The following is a 26,269-nucleotide window of genomic DNA, read 5'->3' on the forward strand; positions in this document are numbered from 1 at the left end:
GTCTAGCAGATACTGGAGCAGAGTCTGCATCCAATATACTACCCATTTCCTGTTGTAATCACAGCAGTCTGATTACTGGGTGGCTAACCTTGAACTTGAACCTCCACCATCCAGGGATCAGGCAAGTTATGTGTACAAGGCACCTCTTGTGGTTAAGGCCACTGTTCGACTGGCTAAAGTGCAATAGGTCTCACTCCAAATCTACCTGAGGTGTATTTTGTCAATGGCTGTATGATGTGTTAGTCTGCCAGAAGCCATCAGAGAATGAGGTGAAATCTGCAGTTATTTCACTTACTGAAAACTGTTAGGCAAAGACCTCCTCACAAGATCAGTGTCCCCTGACTTCAAGAACAAATGGTTCAGTTTGCACTGGCGTTTATGCAGCTGCAGGGACACAGTAAATGTATTGACTTTCTATTCCTTTTCCAGATAAGTGTACATATGTTACTACAAGAAAGCAGCATGTGAGCTCAGAGCTGTGCCTCATCACTTAATGAAGTGTTTGCTTTAAAGAAATGACATGCTCCTTCTGTGGAGCCCATAGAAGCAGTAGATAGGCTGCCCAGGTCTGAGCCAAGCAGGCAGAAGGAAAGACTTAACTGCAAAGCTTTACAGGTGTAGCAGCCTGATCTGCACTGGGAATGAACGTGGAGGGGTTTATTATTATTATTATTATTATTATTTATTTATTTAATAAATGGAAGAGCTGCCTCTCAGGGAATAATAACCAAATGAACTTGGTACAGAATGTTTTGAGAAATGCTGTGGATTGTGAAGACAAACATGAATCTGAAAACAATATGGGAGGGTTTTATGAATACCTGTCACTTCTGCTCTGCTTTGCATAACATTGTGTCTGATTAGGTGAAGGTCTGTCTCCTACTTTTCTGCCATCTTCCTGATAGCAAATTATGCTTCATCTTTTTACAAAGGAGATGTGTATTAGGATTTTTGAGGAAAAAAAGAAATACCTCTCTAACCTAAATTGCTAAAGGAAATGCAAACAGGCAGAATCCAGCCTCCCAATTAGTATGCCAGTGAGAGGGGTATAGCACAATGCATATTCTTGGAAATTGATACCTGCTTCTTGCTTTCATGGCACACGAGGTTCTTTTTTTTCCCCCTATTGTTTATTTCAACTTGTTTTAATAGCCTGTATTTTAAAAACTTAGGGGCTATTGAGCTAAAGTGAAATGCTGTGCTATAGACCACAAATTTTCTTCTTAATGACAGTGGGATTTTTTGCCATTTTCCTCTGTAAAACTCCTTCAATTATATAACACATCAATTTGGTTTTAGGGGATGCTGCTTAGAATTTTATGCCCCAAGACAAGCATGTCATGAAATAGCTGTAGGTTGGTGAAGAACCTCTATTGGATTAAACGCTTACAAGCACTGACAAGAGTGGGAGTTGAGCATTTGGATGAAGGCCTTTACAGAGGCTCTTGGACAGCTCTGTTCTCAGCTACTCCTACTTGAAATGAGTTATTTTATTCTGCTCTCACCAAGAAATTCAAACTTCCTGAGTTTAAACAAGAAAGTGAGTGCTGCTGTGTCTCCCCAAGGGAACACACAAGTCTACCTGGGTGAATATAGAACTTGCTCATAAGAGGGCCTGGTTTTCCCAAAGCCTGAAATTTTTGTTTGTAGAAAAGATGAAATGAGTGATTGCACTCCTGAACTAAATGTGAGGGTTTACTATAACGATTTCTTTAACAACGCTTTCTAAATAGAAGCAACTTTAAGTATGAAGGATTTTCATCCTGTTTATTGTACAATTATGAAATACAGGTGGGTCTCTGTTTGTCTGTTGGGGAGACACGCATGCTCTGGGGCTTTGGTTTCAGAGGTTGCTGGAGGAAGATGTGACAGGGTACATTCTAAGGTCCTGTGACAGACGTGTGAAGTTACGTACTCTTAGCCAGGCTGGCTGTTAACTGCTGAAAGAGTCACTGACATTGACGTTGCCTTTTGTAACAGATGCTTTCCTCAAAATCAAAACCCACTGTAATAAATGGTTAAAGAGTAAGAGTTCACCTGGTGGTTAGGGCTGATATTTATGGCTATGAACTTGATCTCTTGAAAATGTGAAATAGTAGCAATAGGAATTGTATGTGTTTCTAGGGGTAGGTGGAAAGGTCTTAAGAAGAACTTTTAGATCTGCCAAACTGGCAACTTCTGGCTGCTCATGATGCCGGGAGGCACTTACTGTAGGGATGAGCAGACATACTTGGTGTGTGCTTAAACTTGGAAATCTGAATTAATTAACCAGAGGAATAACTTGGGATGTGACTAAACTAGAGTTTTCATCAAGATTGATGCGTGCACTCTCTCTCCTAAGAACTGTTGCCTGAATGCAAGAATTGCTTGCTGCAAAATGAAGGTTTGCACTGTGACAGAGGGATAACACTGGAGGATCCTAAAGGGTCCAGTGGTCCTCAACAGCTATGAGCCCATGAATGCTGAAGCAGCTTCTTGCCCCCACAGGTGCCCAGTCTCCCTGTTAAGTTCTGCAAGATGCCTTTCATGAGATGTGTGACATGAGAGCAGTCGGCTTCATGTTGAAGAACATCTTTGCACTGTGATGCAGACCTATAGCTCAGCCAAGAAGATCTTTGTATTAACTGTGCCAGTCAGGAAAATATGACACAGAAATTTCCCTTAATGTATTTGCTGCCCTAAAAGTTTTCTTTGTCTCTTTCAGCTGCTTGGGCCAGCAACTAGTATCCTCTGAGACTTAGTGAAGAACTGGGTTGAAATTGCCAAAGGGCACCTCTTCTTGTACTGACTCCATGGCTCACTTGCCTTTGTCCTTCCTTCATCATTCCCTAGCCAGGCCTGTCTGGTGCCCCACCAACATTTTCTGCTTGGGAATGGCTGAGTGAAGTTTGCTGTTATCCATGCATATATATATGTACACACACACACACACACACACACACACACACACACACACACACACATATAAATTAATTTAAAGGAGATTTCCTATTGCCCATTTGGCAGGGAAAAGAATACTTGGAGCCCTCCATTTATTTTCCCTTGGCAGTACCTTTGGTGTTGCTAGTGGGGGAGGCCTTTTGCTTGTCCCTGCATTGCTTCAGCCCCTCGAGCACAAATGCTCTGAAGCTGCTGTTTCAGAGTTGCTGTCTGTCTCTGGAAAGTCATGTGGCAAGGGGCTCTGCGTGGTATGGAGAGCAGCTCCCCCCGTGCAAGGAGTTACAGGATACTGCTGGGGGTGAGCTACAGCTGGTATGCACTGATACTAATATAATCCCCCAGAACTGTATCCATGAGACACAAGTGTGACATGTGAGGTATTTAAGGAGACACACCTGTTCTAGACACAGGCCCCGGTATTGCATGCCTTGGAAATGGAAGTTTTTGGTGGAGCAGGAAAGACTCTTATTTCATCCACAAGAGTTTTTCTTTTTTGTCTCCCCGATTTCACATTATTTTATAATTCCCTTTCCTTGCTACGCAATCCCATGGTCTGTTAGTATTGGGCTGTTTCAAAGGCCAGGCTAGTGCCTGCATTTGAACTTTTTTTACCTTAGTGTGTGATTCCAGAGTGATTAGCACGAGAGAACAGCTTCTGGACTGAGTGATGGTTTGGGTGTAACAGCTCCCAAGAAAGGGCAGAGAATTTGGAGAATGTCATCTATGTGTGGGGTTGGGCTTTTTAATCCTTTAGATAATTTAGTTTTTACTTTGTGTTTACCTGTATTTTTACTGTAAGTCCTCTGACTTGCAATTTGGAGCAGTACATCAAGTAAAGGTGGTATCATCTCACCAAATTTTGTACAAAAATATTTCATCCCTTTTGGTTTGAAAACTTCTGAGTGTCTTTCCCTCTCTTCTCCCCTTCTGTTCCCCTACCTTTTCACAAAAATTATTGTGAAATAGCTACTTCCCACACAGAAGGAAAACCAAGCAAACACAAATCCGATGATTGTGTAGTAAAAAGAAATTAACTTGCTTAGATTTTAATCTCTTTGTCAAGTTAATTTGGCATTGCTTGTTTAAAAAAAATGCTGTTGAAAAGGGGATGTATTAAGATGGAGGGAAAAATTGTATTTTGTGGGATTTGTCAAAGGACTTGATTACATCTGTCTCTTCTTTTGTCTTTCAATTAGAATGGAAATTTTCTCTCAAACCTTTTTTTTTTTTTTTTTCCTCATGTGCCTTCATTTGATGTAAATGGAGAATTGTCTAGTTTGCCTTGGTCCTGTTCTGTATGCTACTTTTTTCCATGGATTCCTGCTCTTGGTGGGGTTTTAAATCTTGTTAGTATGGAAGATCTTCCAGGATCAGGGCCAAGATTTCTCCTATATCTGAGAGACAGTGGTGTGAAAATAGTAGCAACTGGAGGATCTTCTCCTCCCATCTTTATTATAAATAGAATTTGTCAAAAAAATCTAATATACTATTTGTTTCTAGAACAAATAATGACCCGTAGAGATAAGGAAGAGAGGGTGAGAGGCATCTTTCCTTTAGGACTTGGTTGGTTAGATAGTGGGGGGATTTTAGGGGGGTTAATTATTCCCTTCTATAAAAGCTCTGAATTCTGAGTGGAGTGGACTGGAATAATCAGACCCTGAGGGGAAAAACAAATTCTTCTTTTTAGGAATACAATTTTGTTGGCAGGGGAGAAGATCCTGGGAATGGAGACTGCAGCTCCAGTCTCACCTAGCCTAACTGCGAGCTCACTGCGAGCAAGTCACTCAACCCTTATGGCAAGGGAATATTGATTGGGAATGTTGTTAAACCTCACCTGAAAGGCAGCTGTAGTGTGGCTCTGCCTGCATGGCTGCAGACCTCCTGACCAAAGCCCACAGTCCTCTTCAGTCCCTCTGTGCTGGACTTCTACAGTTTGACTAGGTTTTGTGGAAGAGAGGAAAGAATCCTAATAGCAGTTGAGTCTCAAAGGGGGGTGTTTGGTTTGTGTTGGTTACCCCTTCCCACAATGTAGATGACCTGTTTCAATAGGAGAATAAGCCCAAGGAGGAGATGTAAGTCCCAAATACTTGTGGAAAGACACTGATTTCAGTCCAGCACACACACTGATATTCTATTTCTTAGCATCATAATCAAAGATATTTTGACAGATGTCCATACAAAAGTGTAAGGGAAGCATCATCCTCATCTAGGTGTGGTGTTGCCCACATAGATACCTTTGTATCTCTGTATGTCACTGCACTAGGCTGCACAGACACAGCCTGTAGTAGATACAGCTTCGCTATCCTTGCTAGCAAAAGATGGGCTCTCTCCCACCCCTGGATTCTCCCAGAGCTAATCAACTTCCAAACAAAAAACAAAGACATTTATTCTGTTTTGGGGAGGATTTTTTTTGTTTATTTTGAAAGGTTCTTGTTCCTTAACTGCACCCTGCAAAATGCCCTTGCTGAGTTGTTTCCAAATACTGGCATCTCTAGGGAAGGGGTTATAAATTGCTAATTTAAAGCCTGCAACAGGATAATTAACTAACCAGTTTGATGTAAATGGCTTAATGGGGTTTTACTAGCCCCTTTGAACTTAAAGTAGCACTAAAAAATAAACTGTAAATACCTTCAAGGAAAGTACTGGCATGCTTGAATGTGGAGCTGCTTGGTGGTAGGGAGTAAGCCTGTTTGACTTGGCAGGAATCTCGTGGTCTGTGTGACAACAAACATGTCAAGGGGGTGAGGGGACCAAGCCATCACTCCTCTGCAGCTACCTGGATCTTCAGGAAGTGCACAAACTCTGATGTACCAGGCTTTCAAACCTGCCCTGCCTGCTTTGGAAAAATTTAAATCAGAACCTCAGTTTAAATGCAACTGTAATGAATTTCATCAGGATTGCAGGGGGGGGGGGGGGGGGAGAAAAAAAGAAAAACCCCTGAGGGCAGAGGCAGCCACTTGAGTCCACCCTAATTTTCTTCAAGTTGTATTTGCATTAAGGTCTTTTGGCAAGTCCAGGCAGAAACACTTGGAAGATTTTTGTTTTGGAAGACTTTGTTACCCACTGAATCTACTGAGACAACATACCGCAGCCCTGCTGCAGATTCCAGTTTCCACTGCATCTTGGGGACTTTGGGGAGAACCTCTAAACTTTCATTTTTTCTGAGCCATTACAAAATCGCAAGGGAGGAAGGTAACAAATATTAAGCATCTAGAAATGACAATCACTACAAAATGGAAGCATCTTGCATAGTTAAGCTTTGATCTCACTTCTGACTCTGCAAAATGGGGTGTCAGAGAGGAGAATTTTTGGGCCTGAAGACAGGTAGGAGTATCTGCTGTCCCTGTCTCAAAGGGAGTGGAGAAGCTCCTTGTTCCCAGTGCTGCTCTGCTCCATCTCTTCGTTTCGCACGTACCACGCACTGCCAGCAAGGCCTGCACAGGGGGCAATTCTCTTCTTCATTGTTTCTCTGTTTCACCACTATCTTCCTCCTATTGCCAGCAGCCTTCCTGGACAGTGGAGGATGTTTTGGAGTTTGAAGCACAATGCTTAATTACTTCTGTGACCTCTGACACATGGGATTTGGCTTTACAACCAGCTTTGCTGATGGTTGTTTCTGGTCTTTGACTGTGCTTTCCTGCCTGCTCTCTGGTGCTGGTGCTGAAGACCATGAGGCTGTAAGGCTGAACCAGACCAGGGCTGATTCAGGAACAGGGCAAGACTTTCCCTTTTCAGTGGCAGTCCTGACTTAATGGGCTAAAACAGATCAGGATGCCTCATCCTCTATAAGAAATAATGCATCTTTTCTACTAGCAAAGTAAAAGCTAGCTTTAAAAAAAGAGACAGAAAAGCACTAAGGTCTGTTGTGGAGGGCAATGATATGTAAGTGTTATATCTTATTTCAAAAAACACGTGTGACACAGGATTCAGTCCTGTACTCCAATTGCTCGTATGGCTGTGGTCTATTCTACACAAAGATTAAAATGCTTTACTGTGTCCTTTAAAAGGTAGTAACACAGCACTTCTTTGCCCCTACTTGTTGATTGAAGAAGCTGGCAGCACAGCACTACCTGCTTGCTGTGCGTGGGGGGGAACAGTGCGGGTTTAATCTCGGTTGATTGTGTTGGTAGGGATCTGAGAGCAGGGCTTGCCCAGCTGCCTGTGCTAGGCTGTAGATGTTAATTCCTCACTTCTACAAGCACTAACCTAGATCACATGTTTAAAAACACTAAAAATCCATGCACTATTAGAGAGAGAGAGAGAGACATGCAAGCAAAAGAACTCCATACCCATGCAGTGTTGGTGACTGGAGACCCCCCTCAAGAAACGCCAGAGCACCTTAGCATGCCAGCTTGGACATCTTGGCATCTGCTGGGAAACGCTGCAAATACTCAATCTTAATCCTTCATTCCCTCACACTGACTTATATCCAAGGGGAACTTTTGTGAATGTTGCTGTTATTCCCATGTAATTTCAGCTATTTCTTTGCTCCCCCCACCCCCCGCCCTGCTCATGTGGCCAACTGAGTGCAGTGTCTTCCAGGCCTTTTATGCCAGATCTTTTGCATTCTGCCCCTCTCGCGGGGAGGCAAAAGGGCATTTGGTCGCCTGAGCAGCGGGAGGAACGAACCTGGTGTCTGTTAGGGGAGAGGGGATCCTCTTACGAGGCTTTTCTCTAAAGTATTCCCCCTCAAAACTCTCCTCCAAGTTTTTAGATTCCTCGGTCACTCCTTTGATAATACGACCCATTAAAAAACAAATAACTAAAAAAAAAAATAATCTTTTGAAACTTCCCAGAAAAATAAAAATTAAGTTAAAGAAGAAATATTGGATTGTAATAGTCAACCTTTCTTTCAATTTAGAGATGGTCAGAAGTGATGCTTCCTTCTGAAGTTCTGATGTGCTTTATGCTCTCCCTATCTCTTTGGTTTTGTCTCCTACAATGGAAGTTTTATACGAATAGTAAGTATACGTGGGGGGGGGAAGCCAGCCTGAGTAAGAATTTCTACTGTGCCTTGGGTACACATATCCCACTGAAAGACCCAGCCATGTCAGTCACTTTTGGGCAGCATATTTGTTAGGCCTGTCTTGAGCTCTGTGTGTCTCCCAGTGGCCTGGCCTCTCTGGAGGGGAAAGAAGTAACATTTTTCAAGATGACAAGGCAGAATTTATTTTCTCAGCAACTTCACTGTTTGTTATGAACAACTGTCTTAAAACCACAATCATCCCCCACCCCATCCACCTTTTGCTTTGAAATCTACCAAACTTGACACTTATTTTATTTGTTGATTCAAAAACAACAGGGGAAAATGTGAGCAGTAAACCTTGCCTCAGCACTCCCACTGCTGCTGCTAGAGAAAGAGCACATTACACATAATAGTGCTTTCCTGACCTGTCTGTTTTTTTAGAAACCTGAAAAAAAATCATCTGCATTTTTTTCTGGCTATGGCAAGTAACAGAAAGCTGGGTGAAAATCAGAACACACTGAAGACAAATTTTGGAGTGGCCTCCTTTGGGTTTGTTGAACTGCCTCCTAGTTAGAGAGGACTTGGAAAATCCAAGTCTTCTTGCAACATGTCAAAACCAGCTTCTTTATAGGATGCTGCGGCTGTGCCAAAACATCTCGCCTATTTGTAAGCAAATGCATACTGCTGGGAATATCTCTGCTTGAGCCAACATTCTCACATGCAGGTGTGCTGCATTAAATCAAGCTGATGAATTACTGTATTTTTAAAACTGTTCTCTAGACAAGTCCCTGCTATTCGCCCTCCCCCCCCCAACGCAAGATGAAAAGCGTTTTTACATTACAGATCTCATAAGACATGAATTGCCTGGAGTGTGTGTGTGTGTGTGCGTGCGCAATGACTGGTCCTGGGAAGGTCTGGGGATTCGAGATTATCATCAGGTGTCTTACATTGGGACAGCAGAGAAAGAAAGTGTGCGAAAGCCATGTTAGCATCATGGTAGTCTGTCTGCGAAAGAACACAGCCTCCTTCTGAGGACAGGCATGTTCAGTGATGGAAGATAACCTGACGGTAAGAAGGATGCCACCTGTGCTTGTCTTTACAGTGGGTGACTGTTGTTAGTTTGGGGATTTGAGGATTTTTTCCCCCTACATTTAAAATAAATAAATAAATAAACTTCTGAGTAAGGTCTCTGCCAAGAAAATATCTGCAGAAGGAGATAGATTAAGCCTAGATGGACTGACTTGATGGATCAGAGGAAGTCAGACTGCACCAGAACATGGCTCTGCCCTACACGGCAGCAGCTGAGGCGTCTCCCTTGTCGAGCGGCCAGGCCCCGGGGGGGCCCAGGGGTGGCAGCAGCGCCGAGGCCCCGGCACTGCGGCCCGACGCCGCAGCCCTTCACTCAGCCCTCCTCCGCGACAGAGCTCTGCGTGGCTGCGAGACGCGCAGCCAAGGGCCAGGGACTGGAAGCAACCAGGTACAGGTGTTTGGGAATACACTACGCCAAGAGAGAGGTTTTAGGCCAAATATATCCACACTAAACATACTTTTTCCATCCTCTGCGAGTCTCTTGATGCTATTATCTTAGTAGGCTCTGCTGGAAGTGGTAAGGCTATAAGAATTCCCTTTTTTTTTCCTCTCTCTCCTTCCAATCCAAGATGTAGTATCGGTGTTGGCTGTGGCTGCTAGAGGTAGTTTGTACATGTATCACTCCTTGGGCCAGATCCTGATCCGATTTATGTAGTTGTAAAACTGCTGAGTTGTTTCATCTATGTAACGGAGGTTTCAGTCCCTCTGGCTGTTTTGGGTTTTCTGTTTTTTTTTGTTTTTTTTTTTGTTTTGTTTTGTTTTGTTTTGTTTTTCCTTTAACCACTTTCCTTGCTGACAAGGGAGAGCTTTATGGGAAGTAATCCAGAAACCTTTTAAAATAGCCATTTTTTTAAAAACTCTTGCTCAAGCTTTTAAATATGCCTCTGAATTCCCATCGGAGTGCCTACGAAACCTGCCCGCCAAGCCTAGATCTTGCAGGAGGTGCGGCCACCGTTGCGTTCCCAGCACCATCTCTGGCACGGAGACCTGGTACACCTGTGTCTCCTACTAGTTTCAGTACCGTCACAACTTCACCCCTCCTGCCTGTTCCTCTGGTACCTCCTGTTTTTCCCAAGGTTATCTTCTATAAATAGAATCTGCTCCAGCTTTTTACTCCCCCACACCCATCTTGGGAGAATAGTTACCAAATGAGATGGTTTTAATAGTGCTGAAAGAAAGAGGATGATCCATTCTGCTATGCTCTTTGAGGCTTGTTTGTGGCAGGAAATAAACGCACAAATTGCCTAGCAATTTCCTTAGGTGACAATTGTAAAAGCAGGTAGCTTTTGAAATACTTAAGCCTGAGTATTTAATCATTTGATAAACTATAGCTTATCCAAAGAATAAAATTCTTCTACTTGTTTTGGAGCCCAAACAATTCCGTGCAAATGTCTCAAGCTGAGTATAAAATCTAGTATTTTCCTTAGCTGTTGTTACACTGGTGGGGATAATTGCAAAGATATTGTTCACCTGTCCAGAAACCTAAACCTTGCTCAACCCAGGCTGACAGAGATGCTTTGGATGATGTAGGTATCTGGTAGCATGTGATACAGCAGCCAGAAGATGCAACCATTTCAAGCATTCATAAACCCCAAAATTGTCTTAAAAATAAATAAATGAAAGCATATAAAGATTTGAGGGGGTACTGTGCTTTAAACTATGTCTGCAGCAGCTCAGAGAAGTAAAGGAGAAGCTGTCTCTATAGGCTACATGATGCAACCGCTGAGCAGTTGCTCAGGCATCAGGGTGCTCTGCATGGGTAAGTGCCTAGAGATACAGCTGCTGTGTAAAGGAATCATTAGTGACACATACGTACATGCTGGCAAATTAGACTGTATTTGGTGGAAGGATAAGAATCTCCTACAGCTTTTTTTAATCATCTTCATCATGATCACCTGATGATAAAACACTAATTTCTCCAGTGCAAATAAAAGTGTAGCGCATTTCTCAGATAATCTCTTAATAGATTGGAAAAACCAGTCTCATCCTGCAGTGGAAGTACTCAGAGCATAGAATGAAACGGGAACGGCAGCACTTTTTCAGGTTTTACTGCCACATCTTTGCTCACTTTGAGAGTTATTTATTACCATGTATATTGTGCTTTGTAAACTTATACAGTGCTTTATGAAGTAAGATGTGTTTCCTATTTTGAAGATCTTATAATCCTGTGAATGGGTAAGGGATACAGATTATCCCTTGGATGTTCATAAATAGTATTAGCAATGACAGTATTACTAGTGCAGGGTCTTTTCAAACCTGTGGCTTTCTTTTTTTTAACAACAGTCTCCTAGTCAAGTGCTGAAATAAGGATTTTGACACCTTTTTTCTGCCGACCTTGAGCAATGTGGGCATTTTTTTTTGTTTTGCTTGTAGTGAAAGCAAAACCCAGGCAGAGATCCAGAGCAGTGACTATTGCTCTGCATGGGTTTAATCCGCTGCCTGTGCTTTGCCTCTGTCTCTGAGACAACAAATCTGGAGCTTGGATGATGGCAGCAGAGAGCAAGCTTGTGAGGCTTGGGTGTGTGTGTGCGTGTGTGTGTTTTAAATAAACAAACAATGGAACAGCAACTCAACAAATTGTGAGTGGTGCTAATTTGTTATAGTGCTGTCTTGCCTTCTGGCAGTGTTGATTTAGGAGAAGCTGAACAAACTGGAATGGATGCAGGAAGCGCTAGCTCTTTTGCTCCGGGGTGTGTATATGGTTCTGTGTAAAATGCTTCTATGGGTCCGGTTCTGAGGAGCTTCCAGATTACAGGGTAACACACTTGCATAAGCTGTGAATTCCATTTTCAAAACTAAACTTTGGGTAAAACTACCTTCTCCCTTGCCTTGCCCCCTCTCCTTTCACTTTTTTTTTTTTTTTAATAGAGACTTGGTTTAAGTCTTGATTCATGACAAGAGCTTGTAATTTGTGTCTTTTGAGAACTGCCAGAAAATTCTTGACCTTGACAAGAATAGTGTGTTGGGAAAGAAAGGAGGAAGATTCTTTGCTTTGGATTGTAGTAAGGTTTGCAACATCCCATGACCTTGCTTGGGCTGCCTTTCATAGTGTGCCTGGGTTTGAAACCCCCTAAGCTCAGAAACCTTCTGACAGAGAAGGCTGGCCGAAGGCGCATGAGGTATCTGCAGCCCTAGACACTGTTGTGCAGCGCTGCAGAATAAAGGTGGCAGGATGGGAACCTTGCCGAGAAATGGTGACTTTTGGAAGAATATTAATAGTGATCCCCTTGCAGCCTGTGAGCTGAGTTTATAAAAGCTTGAAGCCTCAAGTGAAAGAGACAGATGAATAAAACAGCTGAAATTAGAATTTGGGCACCGGTAGTGTCTGAGGGGAATCAGTCAAGGAAACATGAAGAATTTTGAAAATGGATAACATTACATAAGCACCAACATTCTTGTGTCTTGCCATCCCCTTAGGACATCCTCAGCTTGGACAGATTTGGATGCCATGCAGATAATTTGCAGAACTTTGTGTCCATTACGGCTTCTGCCCTTACAAACGATAGTTGCTTTCTGGCACCTTCTTATCAGCTGGGCTCAGAGCTGCAGAAACACTTTTGTAGTGGTTACGAAGGACCAATCGTATGAGGATTTGGGGTCCAGTCTGAGGGAGGTTTGACAGGCAGTACAGCACAAGGTTTTGATACTGTCAGGATCAATTCTTAAACAATTTGCCTGAAAGACTTCACAGGAGTCTTTCAGGCAAATTTCACAGGAGTAGTGCACAGCAAGAATCTCAAGCCAGATTAGCACTTAGAGGCAAAGACTTCTCTAGGAAGCACAAGGTTGAGCATCAAGCCAGTTTTTGGCAAAAGAAAAAAGAATAGTGGTTAAAATGCTAACAGTGAGGTATGTAAGGAATTACTCATTTGTGTTAGGGAGAATCACTGCTGCTGCACCTGCAGGTAGGAATGAGGTAACAGAATGAGATTTGGTCTTGGAGAAAAAAAAATGAGACAGCAAAACTTGTTTCTGTGCTCACTGGTATCTGCTATATGATGACAGTGATGACATTTTGGTCGAAGGCTATTAGAGTCCTTGTTTTTCCCACACCCCTCAGCATGGAGCTTACTGTAAATTGCCGCAACCAGTTCATGATATTAACAGCGTTCTGTGTGCAGAGGCTCCTGTGCAGACTGCTTCTCTCTGCTGTTACTACAAAAGTTTGCCGAGTTCACACAAGAAATAAAGTAAGCAAGCCAATTGGGAGAACCAATTCTTTTTCAAATCCTCTCTCATTTCTTCCAGTGCTCCAAGGCCCTGTTTGGGCTAACAAACTCTGTAACTAAGGGGTCTGAATCACAATAGCTCGTGGATTCAACACTCCCAGCTGTCTGCTTCATCCCTGTCCTGGAGATTCCCTGCAGTTGCAGGGACAGCTGAAAGGTCTGTGCATTTGCTCCAGTGTTGCTGCAGCTCACAACCCAGCTATCAGTTTGTACTGGTAGTGAGTCGGGACTCTAATGCTGTGCTGCAACTGGGAGGTTGCTACAAGGCTGTCATGACTAGAAAAGAGTCAGAACTTTCCTTTTTCTCTACCATGCTGTGCACTCTTGCCCCCAAAGCAATGCCTACCATGAAGCTGCCACCCTGTGCATCCCCTATCATACTGAAAGGCAGGTCCCAAGCTTTTCATACAAAAAGCATTTTCCCAGTTCCTGTAATTCATTGTTAATTCTGCCTAACACTCTCTAGGATTAGCGGCAAGGTAGCAATAATCCTTTTGTCAAATCTGAAATTCTTGCATTGTAAAGGGAGAATTCTATACATCAAGGCTCAAAGGTAGCTGGAAAACAGAAGAATTTTGCATACCAAAGGGAACCAAACAGGTGGATGGTAGATTGTATCCTTCTTCCAGTGTGGGCTGGGTCGCTCCACTGAACAATGTGGGTGTTTTAATGCAATAAGGAATCATTAGATGAGCATGGGGCATTGGGGCTACCTATATCACTTCTAATACAATATCAAAGTGAAGCTGGAGCTGAGCTTGCTCAGCTGTTACAGGGCTGCAGAAGGGTCCAACATCTATTGCCCCTCACTAGCTTCTGAGGCTTCCTTTGTTTTGTGCCATCCTGTGGTTTTGAGATCAGCTGTGCTCTGCAGATATGCAGAAATTTTTACTGCCTGGCTCTCCCTGACAAGATCCTGATGTCCATGCCTCTCTTTTTCTCCTCCCACCTAAGGGCTTTGGGTAGTCCTAATCTCCTTCATGTTGACAGTGAAACGAAATGTATGCTATACAAGAGCTCTGCTTAGGAATTGGCAGGACTGACTGACTTCATTTCTGACTGCAGCATGAAGTTCTAGCATTAGGAAACACCTTTTTTCTTTAAACAATTCTCTGTTAATCTCTGCCCTAGAGGGGAAATACAACTATGAAGAAGAGCTTCTTGCTTCATGGTAGGAAGAAGTAAATTGTTGTAATCCCAGTGTATATATCCGCATTAGGGCTACCGTCTGAAAATGAGTCCAAGAAATACCTTCCTGCAGCATCCAGCACCCCTTTCTCAAGCCGAGTATTGCCAAGTGTTTGTCAGCATTCTGATGCTGGCAGATGCAGCCAGGACTGTGTTGCTTGCCTGCACTCCAGCCTGTGCTGGCTCACTTGGAGAGGGGGGAGCTCCAGCACTTTGAGGCTCAGGCTCTTTATGCTTCAAGCAGAATGCTGTTTGAATGTGGATTGGCCTGTTCATGCTGGCAGTGATTTGTTCAAACTAGTTCAGCAAATGCTTTTGGCTCAACACAGCCCAGGTCAGTAAGCAGACACTTGCTTACATTTCATTTCTTTATTGTATTGACAAGATTTAAAAATCTTCAGTCTACAGCAGTCAAAACAGGCCAATCTGAATCAAAAGACCTATTAGTTCAGCATGAAAGAGACTTAGTTTCAGAACTGTGGGGGTTAGGATCCAGGTGGGAATGATGGGAACTCTATTCCAGGCCTGAGCCCAGCAGATGTCCAGGAAGAATGAAGAACTATCTCCTTGCGTTCAGTGTCCTTTACACAACGACATTTCCTATCTGACAGGCCAGTGTACTCCTATGCTTTCACTCTCATCCAAGCAGATTCACTACTGCAAGTCTTTTCTGTTGGCCTTTTATCTTTTAAGGTTGAAATTACAATTAATATTCCTCTAATTTATAAAATGTTTATAAGCACAGCTGGAAACATGCAACTGTCAGTGTGACAAGAGCTATGGAAAAGCACCACTTTGCCATGAGTATATAAAAACCTATTTTAAATCCCTGTAAGGCTGTAGGATTCCTTTCCTGTTGTTCTTGTGGATTTTTTTTTCTCTACTGGGGTAGCAACAGCACTTTTAGAGAGGGACCTGTACTTTGCACCTACCCTGAGACTATCCTCCCTGATAATGTTGCCTCAGTTGTTACAGGAACTGCTCGGGAAGGAGGATATGCACTGCTGGGGATATCTTAAGTTTGATGAGCTGTGTGGATCTGTGGGATGTGCCTTTCATGGGCATAGAAAGGATCTTGTTGCTTTTTCCTTTGGGCAGGGAAGGGTGGAATTACATGTCTTAAGGTACAGAAACATTCAGTATTGTGACTCTCGCACCAGCTGTAGTTCACCATGAATCAACTTAACTCCAGTCTCTAAGAACAGGGAGACTTAAACATTATCAGTGAAACATCATTATAAATAGAAGAAGGGTACACAGTATTTTCTTTTACCTCAACAGATGTAACAAAAGCCAAAGAACCCTGCCTTGCTCAATGCCATGACATCTCTAGAAAAGCAAGATTTTGAAGGCTTAGGAAGTGGGACAGGGAAATGGAGACAACACAGAGGATCAGTGGCAGCTTTTAAATGTTTCTTCCATTGCCTGTACTTTGCGGGGAACAAGACCATGAAGCTCTGGCACCAGATTTTTCTTGTCGTAGAAGCATTTCTAAATGGTGGTATTTAGTTGTCTGATCTCCTGGGCAGAAGGAAGCTGGTGCAGAAGTTCTGGGATCTGCTGTTCTTTTATCTAAATGGCCTGATCTCCCTGAAGCTCATTGCCTTTGGAACATTACATGGAGATGGTCAGAAAGAGCCATCCAAGACACTTTCAGAGACCTTCCCCTCTGTTTCCATTGCAGTTCAGCAGTCCTGGGGAGATGGGTGGAGGGGAGGTTGTTCTAGCAGTTACATTTTTAAGGCAGGTGGCCGTTTTAAAATGTACGTTTCAATTTTGATTGCAGTTTTTTAATTGCATTTAACAGCGTCCCTGCTGGTTCTCCATTCTGCATCCGTGCAGCCACGTTCTATTGATGGCCTGTTGTGATTTCAATGGAACATCATGGGATGTACCTGGCACGTCGGGCAGCACTGGATGGAGGTGCCTTTAGCCCAATGTACCTGGCATGGTAAGCGGCAACCAAGTGGTTAATCTGCATTCTACTGCTCATAGTCTCAGCTTGTATAGCAAGGTGTTCCTGCTTTGCTGAAGCCTTGCACTGACTAGAAATCACTTTGCTCTCCTGATGTTAGTGCTTTCATGCACATAGAGCCCCTATCCTCTTCACCTATGGAGATTCCCCTTTCCTGTGCAATCTGCCAAGGAGCAGGGAAAGGACTAGCCATGTCAGATTTTGTTATTCTAGGACAGGAGAAAGAAGGGACTGGGGACATCATGTGACTCTCTTTCTTTTCTCCTTCTTGGGCCAGGAGCTGGTAGCAGTTGAGCATGTGTTGCCTACGTACTTAATGTCCAAACGTTGCTGCACAAAGGTACCAAACAGGTGCTTGTGTCCATAAGAAAATCTGTATCGTTTCTGCGGGAGTCCTGCAAGAGTTGCTTCAGGGAGCAGGGAGGGCAGTTCTGCCTGGCACTAATTGGAATGAAACAAAACTAAATAAGGGCCACTTTAAGTTTGCTGATGTGATATCCTCTGTGAAATGATCCTCCATTCTCCTTCACACTTGCAACATCAGCTGCACATCCTGTTCTGCCCCGCATGCTGCTTTCTCTCCCTTCCCCTGCTCTGCACTCACTAACTTGACATGTTGGTCTTACTTGTTTCGAAGTATGAGATATTCCTGTGTGAGAAACAAGGGTGCTGCGTCCTGTTTTGTGCTTGAGCCTCTCCTGCACAGCTTTCGCTGCTCCCCGGGCAACGATGAAAAAGTGCATGTTCTTGCCTCTGCTTTCAAGTTCTGCTGTCTGCCTGCTCACAGGAGCTGGGGATAGGGAACCACCTGGGCTAACAGTTTGTGCATTCCTAGGCCTGCCTCTGCTGCTCTCCAGTGTGAATACATTCACAAGGCATGGGCTAACGACCTGCCAACTGCAGCTCCTGGGGGGAAGGTTAGCGGCCAGGAAAGCCCAGCTCACGATACCTCAGGAGAATAATGAAATAGGTTCTGTGGGGATGTGGGATGAGGAAGGTCAGATGAGCCAGTGAGCAATGGGAAAAGTCTCTTCCTACTGGGGTCCTCAAGTGCTCGAAAAAAGTTAGATCATCTGAAACTGAAAGGTGAAGAAGTGATCTGTTTCAGTTTCACACAGATCCAGTAGCAGCTGGACTGATTTTTTTATGTCAAAAAATTGGAGAAACACTGTAAACTGGTGTGAGAGAGCAACACAGGAGACAACTGATTTTGTTTTGCCTTGATCTTCTCTATGCTGGCTGCTGCAGTGTCTGCTAAATGCAGCAGAACTGTTTGGGAAGGTGGAGAAATAAGTAAAAAGGCCACTGTCTTTCATAGGTATATTATAACATGCACAGTAGGCTAATGCTTTAATGGCATCTAATTTGATACATCACATCTAACCTGTTTGTTGGTTTTTATCTGCAGTATCGTTAGTTCACTATTCAGGTGCTCGCTGTCTAACCTTCTCATCCATCCACAAATCCTCTACGTGAAATGAGTGGTTCCTTAGATCTGTTTTTGATTGATTCTTTGCTTCACTGGTGTTGCTTCTTAAAAGGTAAACAATGTTCATATGCTGCAATCTATAACTCACAGGTGAAATCAAACAGCACCTCCTGCCAGAGGTTGCTAAGATAACACATTCAGCATTCATTCTGCAATTAATTTTAGGAAGAGATTTAGCAGTATTACAGAGAATCAAATCTGTAGTGAATATGTAGATTTTAAACTTTTTAAGGGAGTGAAGGGACTCCTATTCTCCTGTACTTGGCAATCTAATTTTCAGTGACTTTCAGAGTCTTTGTTGAAATGGAGAGCAAATCAAGTTTTTCCTGCTCTGCAGAGAGAGCAGCAAAGCTCTTGGAGCAGTTGGTGTGTTCTGCATAACCTTCATGCCCACTGGATCACAGTGTGACCCAGGCTGGCTCTGAGCCACTGATTAGTAACTTGCAGTTACCCAGTTCCTTGGGCAATATTGCTTATGAAGACACTATCAACTCTTAGCTTGCATACCTTTGATGTGTGGCATCCGCTTGCAGCATTACTGTATTCCGTGATTTGTGTCCTGTATTTTCACATCTTTGCATGTGCTGTGTCTGTGCCTTGGATATAGTGGAGGTAGTGGAGAGCCTCTGTCTCGCTTCTTTTCTCACTTTCACAAGAATCATTGAACAGGTTCATTGCTCCGAAAACTGAATGCCCTAAATGACTAGGAAGCAACCTGAATCTGAAAAGGGACCATCTCTAGTGCTATATGCCAAAGCCTACTCTGGTCCTGTTTTGCAGCTGAGAAAATGTAAAGGAGTGAAATTTTGCTCACCAAATTAAATAGTAAAAGACTGGCCCCAGTGAGACATTTGCATTTTCCTGAGGTTTTGTTTTTAGTCTTCTTAATAGAAATGTATCTGATCCTCTTCTGAGCTAGGGCTCCTCTGAACTGGGAATATCATTGAATATTTGAACTGTTTTTTCTTCTTCCAGAAAGTAGAAAAGGACAACTTCTTAAAAGAGATACCGAAATACAAGAAATATAAAGCATTGTGATTTTTCAGGAAGAGAGGATGGTGGCGATTGTTGTTGTTCTTGTTATCCAAGCGTTTCGGATTTTTTAAGAGCCTGTCCCTGCAGAACTAATACAAAAGCAAGGCTTTTGCAAGGAAGGCTGTACCTGCCATTTGTTTGAGAAGATCTGCTAACTTTTACACTGTATTAATCTCATAGTTATATTTGGCCCATGCTTTCGACTAGCAGTGAGATTTTGGGATCGCTACAGGTTGAGGAATAATGTCTGCTTCTCTTTTGCAAATAAGGTATCCAACACTCCACTCTTCCCCCATCCCTGAGATGGATCACTGCTACAGAAGGGTGTAGAATTGGTCAGCTCTGGATAAACATCTGGAATGGATTTATTTGTGTTCGGGACTGCACATGATACACAAGCCAGGTTGATGCTATAAAGTTCTTGCCAGCAGAAGTACATCAGTAAAAGGTGTTTTCTGACCCATGTGGCTGTCCTGGTAAAAGCCCTCAGTGGGGATTTCCTGGCAAATTTCAAATATGAGGTTTTAAACTTGGCTAAAGGTTTTGCTGCCTTGTTCCATTACATAAATTTTACTTGGGATGCTAAGTCCACATTAGACTTCAGCTCTGAGAACTCTTCAAATTATTAGACAGTGTTGTAGTGCTTAAACCTGACCACTGCTTTTAAAATCTACTGAGGATAGTAATCTAACCCATACTTTGTCCTTGTAAACATGAATACTTTTGTAAAATTTGACATATGGGATAAATAGAGGCAATTTAAACAACTTGTACTATGTTAATTTTTCAGCTGCAGAACATACAGAGGTTTCATAATAGTATTATCTTCCTCATGAAGGTCAGTAAATAGCAGAATTATAATTCTATCCTTGCTCCAAGGGCTTGCTCCTGCAAGCTCATTACTGTGATATCATTTAATGCAGAAAGAAAAAAACAGAAGTAAAAATTTAAGAGTATTTCCCATTAGTAGCTGCAGCAATCCTGTACTTCTTGCAAAGGCTTAGACAAATGTGTATACAGAGGTTTTTTTAGACCTCTACTTCAAGTGCCACATGAACGGTGAGTAAGTTTGCTTTTAGTTCAGTAACACACATTTTGTTAGTCTCCATAGGTGAAAAATATTATTGGCCACTGTTTCCCTTCTTGCATTTCTCCTTTAAGGAATGAATAAAAATCATATTGAGGGATTTTGTTTCATGGATTCATGCAGAAGGAAAGCAGTATCTGTAGTGAAAACAGCGCAGTAGCAGGCTGACTCTGGATATTCTTGAGCAGTATGCATTTATATATATAGACACTCTGTTATGTCGCAAGCCATGTTTTTGTCCTTCCCTATCGATATATCTTTGTGACCCAGAAGTAAGTCCTAACTGGCCTGGTTAGATAAAAGTGGGTATTTGTGCCTCCATGCTGTAGTTTCTTCCTCTTAATCAGCAGTTTTGTAAGCAAGCCACTAAAACCAGACACACTGCCTGCGTGCTGCAACTCTGATGTAACTAATTACAGCAAAACTTGTTTTTAAAGCACTCAGCACTGTTTAGTGGTAGTAATCCCTGTCTCTATCAAGTTTTTGTGATGCTGCAGGGTGAGTTTCTATGACAGAAGCATTGCACATGGAGGAGAAACAAGTGGCTGACACCATGGCAAGCCTGTATTTCAATGTTTGATTGCCACCCTTTCTAAGAGCCAGCTACACTAGGGAACAAAGCAAACATGTGTGAAGGCATATTGGTGAATTCGCCATCTACTCGGGTTCCTACCCATTGCTGAAACAATACAAAACAGAAAAACAGAGCAGTCAGTTTAGTTGGGGTTAAAATCAAAAGCTTCTGAGAGCTGGGTTGATACTGGGTTAGATGCTGCTGCACGGAACAGAGGCCACAGAATTCTGCCAAATGCTTAACCAAGTACCACGCCAACCCGGTAGCCAACTGCAGAAATGTGTCCTGCAGGAGTGTGCCAGTACCTGCTTGGCAGAGCTGGTGGTAACAGGATAAGTACCAAGCTAGTAAGCTAGCAGAGTTGGAAGAAAAGCTGCATTAGTTTAGTTTTGGTAGTTTTTTTTTCATAAAGCATAAATTTTTGCTTTATGCTATGTGCAGAAATGGATGATGTAAATTTACCACATTTTTAACAAATGAAATTCTCCTAGTTATCACCAGTTGATGAGAGTCAGGTTTGGGAGAGTATTTTTTAGCCTTACTATTGAAAATACCACTCAGTATTTCTTTTTCTTGAGTATACATACTTGACCCGGAGGGAGGATAATGCAGTCTAATGCTTCCTCATTTGAAATCTGATGGGACAGCATGTGGTAATGGGACTCAAAAACAATAAAAACGTTAACTGTTAATTAGCCTAATGATTTTAGGAGAAAATTTAATCTCCATTTCTAAGGAAGAATGGCCTGCTCCTCTTTCAATAGGAGAAATCTGTTTGAATAGTAAAATAAACTGGAAAAGGAAGAGAGAAGGGGAAAGCTAAAGGTGCTTATTGTATGCTTGATATCTAATTCCCATATTTGAACCTCAGAAACCATTTAAAGTCAACTAGAAATAGATAATTTAAACAGATAACTGTCTATTACAAGTAGTAATTGCCATTTTCAAACAAAAACCTCAACAACAAAAGTCAAAAAAATGATCTTGGATTTCTAATGCAGCCCCAACTTTAAATCCAAATTCTTATGAACATAGTATCTACTAAACTTAAAACTGCAGTTGGTTCTGATAGTTCTCAAACTAGATATTTCAAAAGGTCTATATTACTGGGAAAGCCAATATAAATATCTAAGTAGCTCAGCATCCCAAATTTCAGCCAGTTCATGGTTGATTCTAGCCCCTTAAAGTAAATGGATTGTGATGTGGACTTTGCCAGGCGGCTGGTTTTTAAAGCTGGCATTTCATACTCTTAAGGAGATTTTTCCATTCACACCTCAGTGTGATTAATTCCATCTTCAACAGATTTATTTGTTACATGTCATTTTCCTAACCCCAGAGCTGTTGGGTGTTGTAAGAGTTCAACATGGAAGAGCCAAGAAACAAACTACAAGTTAAAGCAGGGAAGCTGCTGCTTATGTTAATTGTTTTACATGCTCAGATATGCAGATAGCAGTAAAATTGGTGCTTTTTTTTCCTCTCCTTTTCTTTTTTTCTCCTCATCCTCCCTTCAGATTTGTTTCAGGGAAGAGAAACAGCCTTCCCTTGTACCTAAGCACTGTTTTCTGCTGACATCTTTTGAATGATAATTCCAGCCAACCATGATTCCTTCTCTTTAAAGGGGGAGGGGAGGGGAAAGCTATTTACAAATCTGATTTTTAAAGACCTGAAATTTTATCATGAGAAATGCTTCCCTCTATATTCTAAGCAGAATCACAACTTGCAGAGCTGAAATGTGTCCAGAGCTCCTTAGTCAGTGTCACACCTAGCACTTGACTGCACTGTATTAAGCCAGTCTATTAAATGTAGACTTGTTTGGGTGGAAATAGCAGATTCATACTTCTCATCCTCCTGTGTTGTAGGTGGTAAAGTGAAGGTGAAAGGAAGAGAAGGTGGAGATGGAACTGCCAAATCATGCCAAACAACTGCTACTGCAGCTGAACCAGCAACGAGCCAAAGGTTTCCTCTGTGATGTGATCATTGTGGTAGAAAATGCCCTGTTTCGTGCCCATAAGAACATCCTGGCAGCCAGCAGCATGTATTTCAAATCCCTCGTCCTGCATGACAACCTGATTAATTTAGATACGGACATGGTGAACCCCACTGTGTTCCGACAGATCTTGGACTTTATTTATACTGGTAAGCTCTTAACGACTGACCAGCCCGGTGAACAGAACTTTAATGCTCTCCTCACCGCAGCAAGCTACCTCCAACTGCACGACCTGGCAGCTCTCTGCAGAAAGAAGCTGAAGCGGAATGGCAAGTCCTTTGCTGGCAAGGCCAGTGGCCTTGGTGTTGGGAGATCTGCCAGGAGTCAGAGACTTTCCACTGCTTCGGTCATCCAAGCTCGCTATTCAGGGTCAACCGAAGGGTTGAAGGGCTCACACTCAAAGGAGCTGTCAAAGGGAAAGCTCTCTGATGATGAGGTCTTCATCAGCAGCTCCAACCAAGAGAACTGTCACTCCTTAAGCAGGGGAGCCAGTAAGAATGGCGGTGGGGGCAGCAGTGCAAATGGGAGCACTGGTGACCAGGAGCTAGGCCTTGATCTGTCCAAAAAAAGCCCGTCGCTCCCTGTTGCAGCCTCCCACGATGACACGCAGCACAGCGAAAGCCAACATGGCTCTCCCCAATCTGCCTCAGCCCCCGCAGCCAACAGTGCCTCATCCTTTGACGAGTCTGGAGTTGGAGCCCCTCACAGCATGGCGGACAGCAGTGACCCCATGGAGATGGATCTGAGTGAAGAGTGCCACCACTCACTGACAGAGAGCAACCAGCGCAAGGGCCTCCGACACTCGTCCCGCAAGAAGGAATGGATCAAGAAAGATAACGCCTTTGACCGAAAGGAAGGGAGTAAAGACAGAGACGAGGGTGAAGGCCTGCCCAATGGTATTCTGCTGGGGCCCTTGTCCAAGTCGGTTGAGCGGAGTCTGGCTGGGGCCTACGGTGCAGACCTACCATACCCATGTAAGGAGGAGGTGGAAAATGGTAAGGAGAACAGTGATGACAGCGGTCAGAGTGAGAGTGAGAGCGGTGGGCATACTAGTGCCAACTACGTCTACCGGCAGGAGGGGTTTGAGCCTGTGGCCTATGGTGACAACCTGTATGTCTGTATCCCCTGTGGCAAAGGCTTCCCCAGCTCTGAGCAGCTTAATGCCCACGTGGAGACGCACACCGAGGAAGACCTTTACATCAAGGAGGAAGGCACATACGGCGGCAAGGATGAAGCCGAGGATTTGTCCAACCCCAACCAGTCCTATGCTGCAGAGTCCCGGCCATTCAAGTGTTCAGTGTGTGAGAAGAGCTACAAGGATCCAGCCACGCTGCGGCAGCACGAGAAGACTCACTGGCTGACACGGCCCTTCCCTTGCAACATCTGCGGCAAGATGTTCACGCAGCGGGGCACCATGACACGGCATATGCGCAGCCACTTAGGGCTTAAGCCCTTTGCTTGCGAGGAATGCGGGATGCGCTTTACCCGGCAGTACCGACTGACAGAGCATATGCGTGTCCACTCAGGAGAAAAACCTTACGAATGTCAACTGTGTGGTGGGAAATTCACCCAGCAGCGCAATCTGATCAGCCACCTGCGAATGCATACCTCTCCCACATAAGCCAAAGACTCCAGAATGAGCTTCGAGCCCATCCGCAGTGATTTACCTTTCTGTAGACTTGCTGCTTAAAAAAAAAGAAAAAAGAAAAAAACAAACAAAAAAGGGGGCAACTCCCCATACTCTGTTCAGTCATGGGAGGCCTAAACAAATGTAGCTTTAACATTTAAAAAAAAAAAGTTCCTTTTTTTCCTTTTTTTAAAAAAAAAGAAAGGTCCACAGCCAAGCTGATGCATTTTGCTCAACTCTCCCTCCAAATCTTGGTGATCTGGCAAGAGCCACTTCTTTTTGTGCATGTTGACTTCATTTTGATTATCTGAAACAGGAAGGGGGACCATGTGGAACTTTTGATCTCTGTTGGCTACCCCCTCCCTACCTCTTTCTTTTGTGTTATTATCATGCTACTAATGTCCTCTCTTAAAGCCAGACTTGACAAGTATTTCTGGCTACTAAAAAGAAAATAAAGTCCATATCCTTTTCAGTGGCCCAAGTAGCTATGACACAACATAGCATTGCATTGACAAGTGCAGAAGCTGTGTCTGTGGACCATCCCACAGGGTTGGCAGCCCCTTCTAGTGCTGTGGGAAAGCCATGGCAATGGTGGAACCTATCATGGCCCTGCCCACGGGCGGGCGATGCCATGGTGGTAAGAGCAGTCTCCCTAGGCATGCACCGACTAGTGTTTCACTTAAAGAAATGGCAATGCTTCCCTCACGGTCCCTCCCTCTTTTAGTTTTGGTCTTTATCCATGGCGCACACAACCACATGCCACCTTTTCCCACAAAACACACAAACCTCTTCTGCCTTACCCATGACTGAACAGGGACTGGATGCCCTAAGAATTTCTTTCAGTGAGCAGGGGGTCGTCTTTACTTTTCTAGTAGTTTCGTATGAATATTCTTTGCTTAGAGGTACTTGTTTTATTAAAGGAAAAACCATTGTAACGTTTATGTGAATGTTTGAACTGGAAGGTCTGAGGTTAATTCTAGGGTGGGTGGGTGGGGAGGGGGTTTGATGTAGGCTGGACTTGCTACAAGTTCCTTAGGTACTTTTTTATTATTTTTTATTTTATTTTTTGTGTGTGTGTATGTTTTTAGCTTTCCTCCCTCACTAAAGAGCAAGTCTGTGTGGACAGACTTGTTACCTTTGCTACCTCTTGAATTCATGAGAACAATAAGATGGTTAGTGAAAGATTAGGCATTTTTTTTCTCTTATTGTAAGTAATTAAATGTATAAAAGTAGGAGCTAAATTAAAGTTAAGGGATTTTTACCACCCTGTCCTTCCATCAAAAGTCAGCTAGAAAAATGTTAAAGCAAAGCTCAGCCAAAGACAAAGCAAAAAATACACGGAGCCAGAGGCTGTGCTGGCTGCTTGGACTGGCTCACTTGGCAGTCTCTTGGGTTTTTGTAGTCACTTTTAGATAAAAAAAAAAAAAAAGAGAGAGAGAGAAAAAAAAAGAAAAAAAAAAAGAAAGAGAGAGAAGAAGAAGAAGAAGAAAAGAAAAGGAAAGAAAGAAAAAGAAAACTTCTCTGAGCTTTTTGGGCCCTTCCCAGCTTTGTTTATTGAATCTGGATACTACGGGGAGGGGAAAATGCCTCCCTCATCTTCCACTCCCCCAGCACATCTGGGTCATTCTGTAAACACCTGGCAGGACAGAGGGTGAGGGCATAGCAGCCTATAATTTACTAGAATCCAGAGTGCAATAAGGTGGGGGAGAGGAGGAAAAAGCAAACCAAAGTGTTTCATATCCTCCCTTTTAGACAATTTAACACACGCACACAAAAAGTAAGAAAAATGAAAGAAAAAGAAACAAAATGTTCTTGCAACATCTGCATAAGACATCACAGCCAACAGCTGCTATTGGTTTAGGAGAGAAGACAGAGAACTTAGCCCACCGATTCTTGGCCCCCTTGACTTTGTTGGCGTGACCTTGTGGAAAGCTATGGCTTATTTCAAGCCTCCCGTGACTGTGGTGGTAAAAATTCACAGCCAGTAGAATCATCCCTTCTGAACTGAATAAGGTTTACACTTGTGTTTTTTCGTTTGTTTTTTTTTCCGCTCAAAACCAGTATAGTCTCTATACATAGGGTT

General features: G+C 43.1%; 1 protein-coding gene across 6 annotated transcripts in view; it reads left to right on the forward strand.

Annotated features, from left to right (window-relative positions):
* HIC2 (HIC ZBTB transcriptional repressor 2) overlaps positions 1–25,150 on the forward strand; it is a 73,940-nt gene extending 48,790 nt beyond the window's left edge. For 3 of the 6 annotated variants that reach the window (XM_062590025.1, XM_062590024.1, XM_062590023.1), the window contains 2 exons: positions 16,220–16,363; positions 22,432–25,150. In XM_062590025.1, coding sequence (XP_062446009.1) covers positions 22,468–24,180 — 1,713 coding nt within the window. In that variant the 5' untranslated portion in view covers positions 16,220–16,363; positions 22,432–22,467 and the 3' untranslated portion in view covers positions 24,181–25,150. Of the gene's footprint in view, positions 1–13,313; positions 13,382–16,219; positions 16,364–16,670; positions 16,728–17,795; positions 17,862–22,431 lie in introns of those variants that run through there. The other 3 variants (XM_062590026.1, XR_009960158.1, XM_062590027.1) reach the window with 3 other exon arrangements.
* The last annotated feature ends 1,119 nt before the right edge of the window (positions 25,151–26,269 follow it).

The sequence above is a fragment of the Rhea pennata genome, chromosome 17 (assembly GCF_028389875.1).
Source record: "Rhea pennata isolate bPtePen1 chromosome 17, bPtePen1.pri, whole genome shotgun sequence".
Taxonomy (NCBI): domain Eukaryota; kingdom Metazoa; phylum Chordata; class Aves; order Rheiformes; family Rheidae; genus Rhea; species Rhea pennata.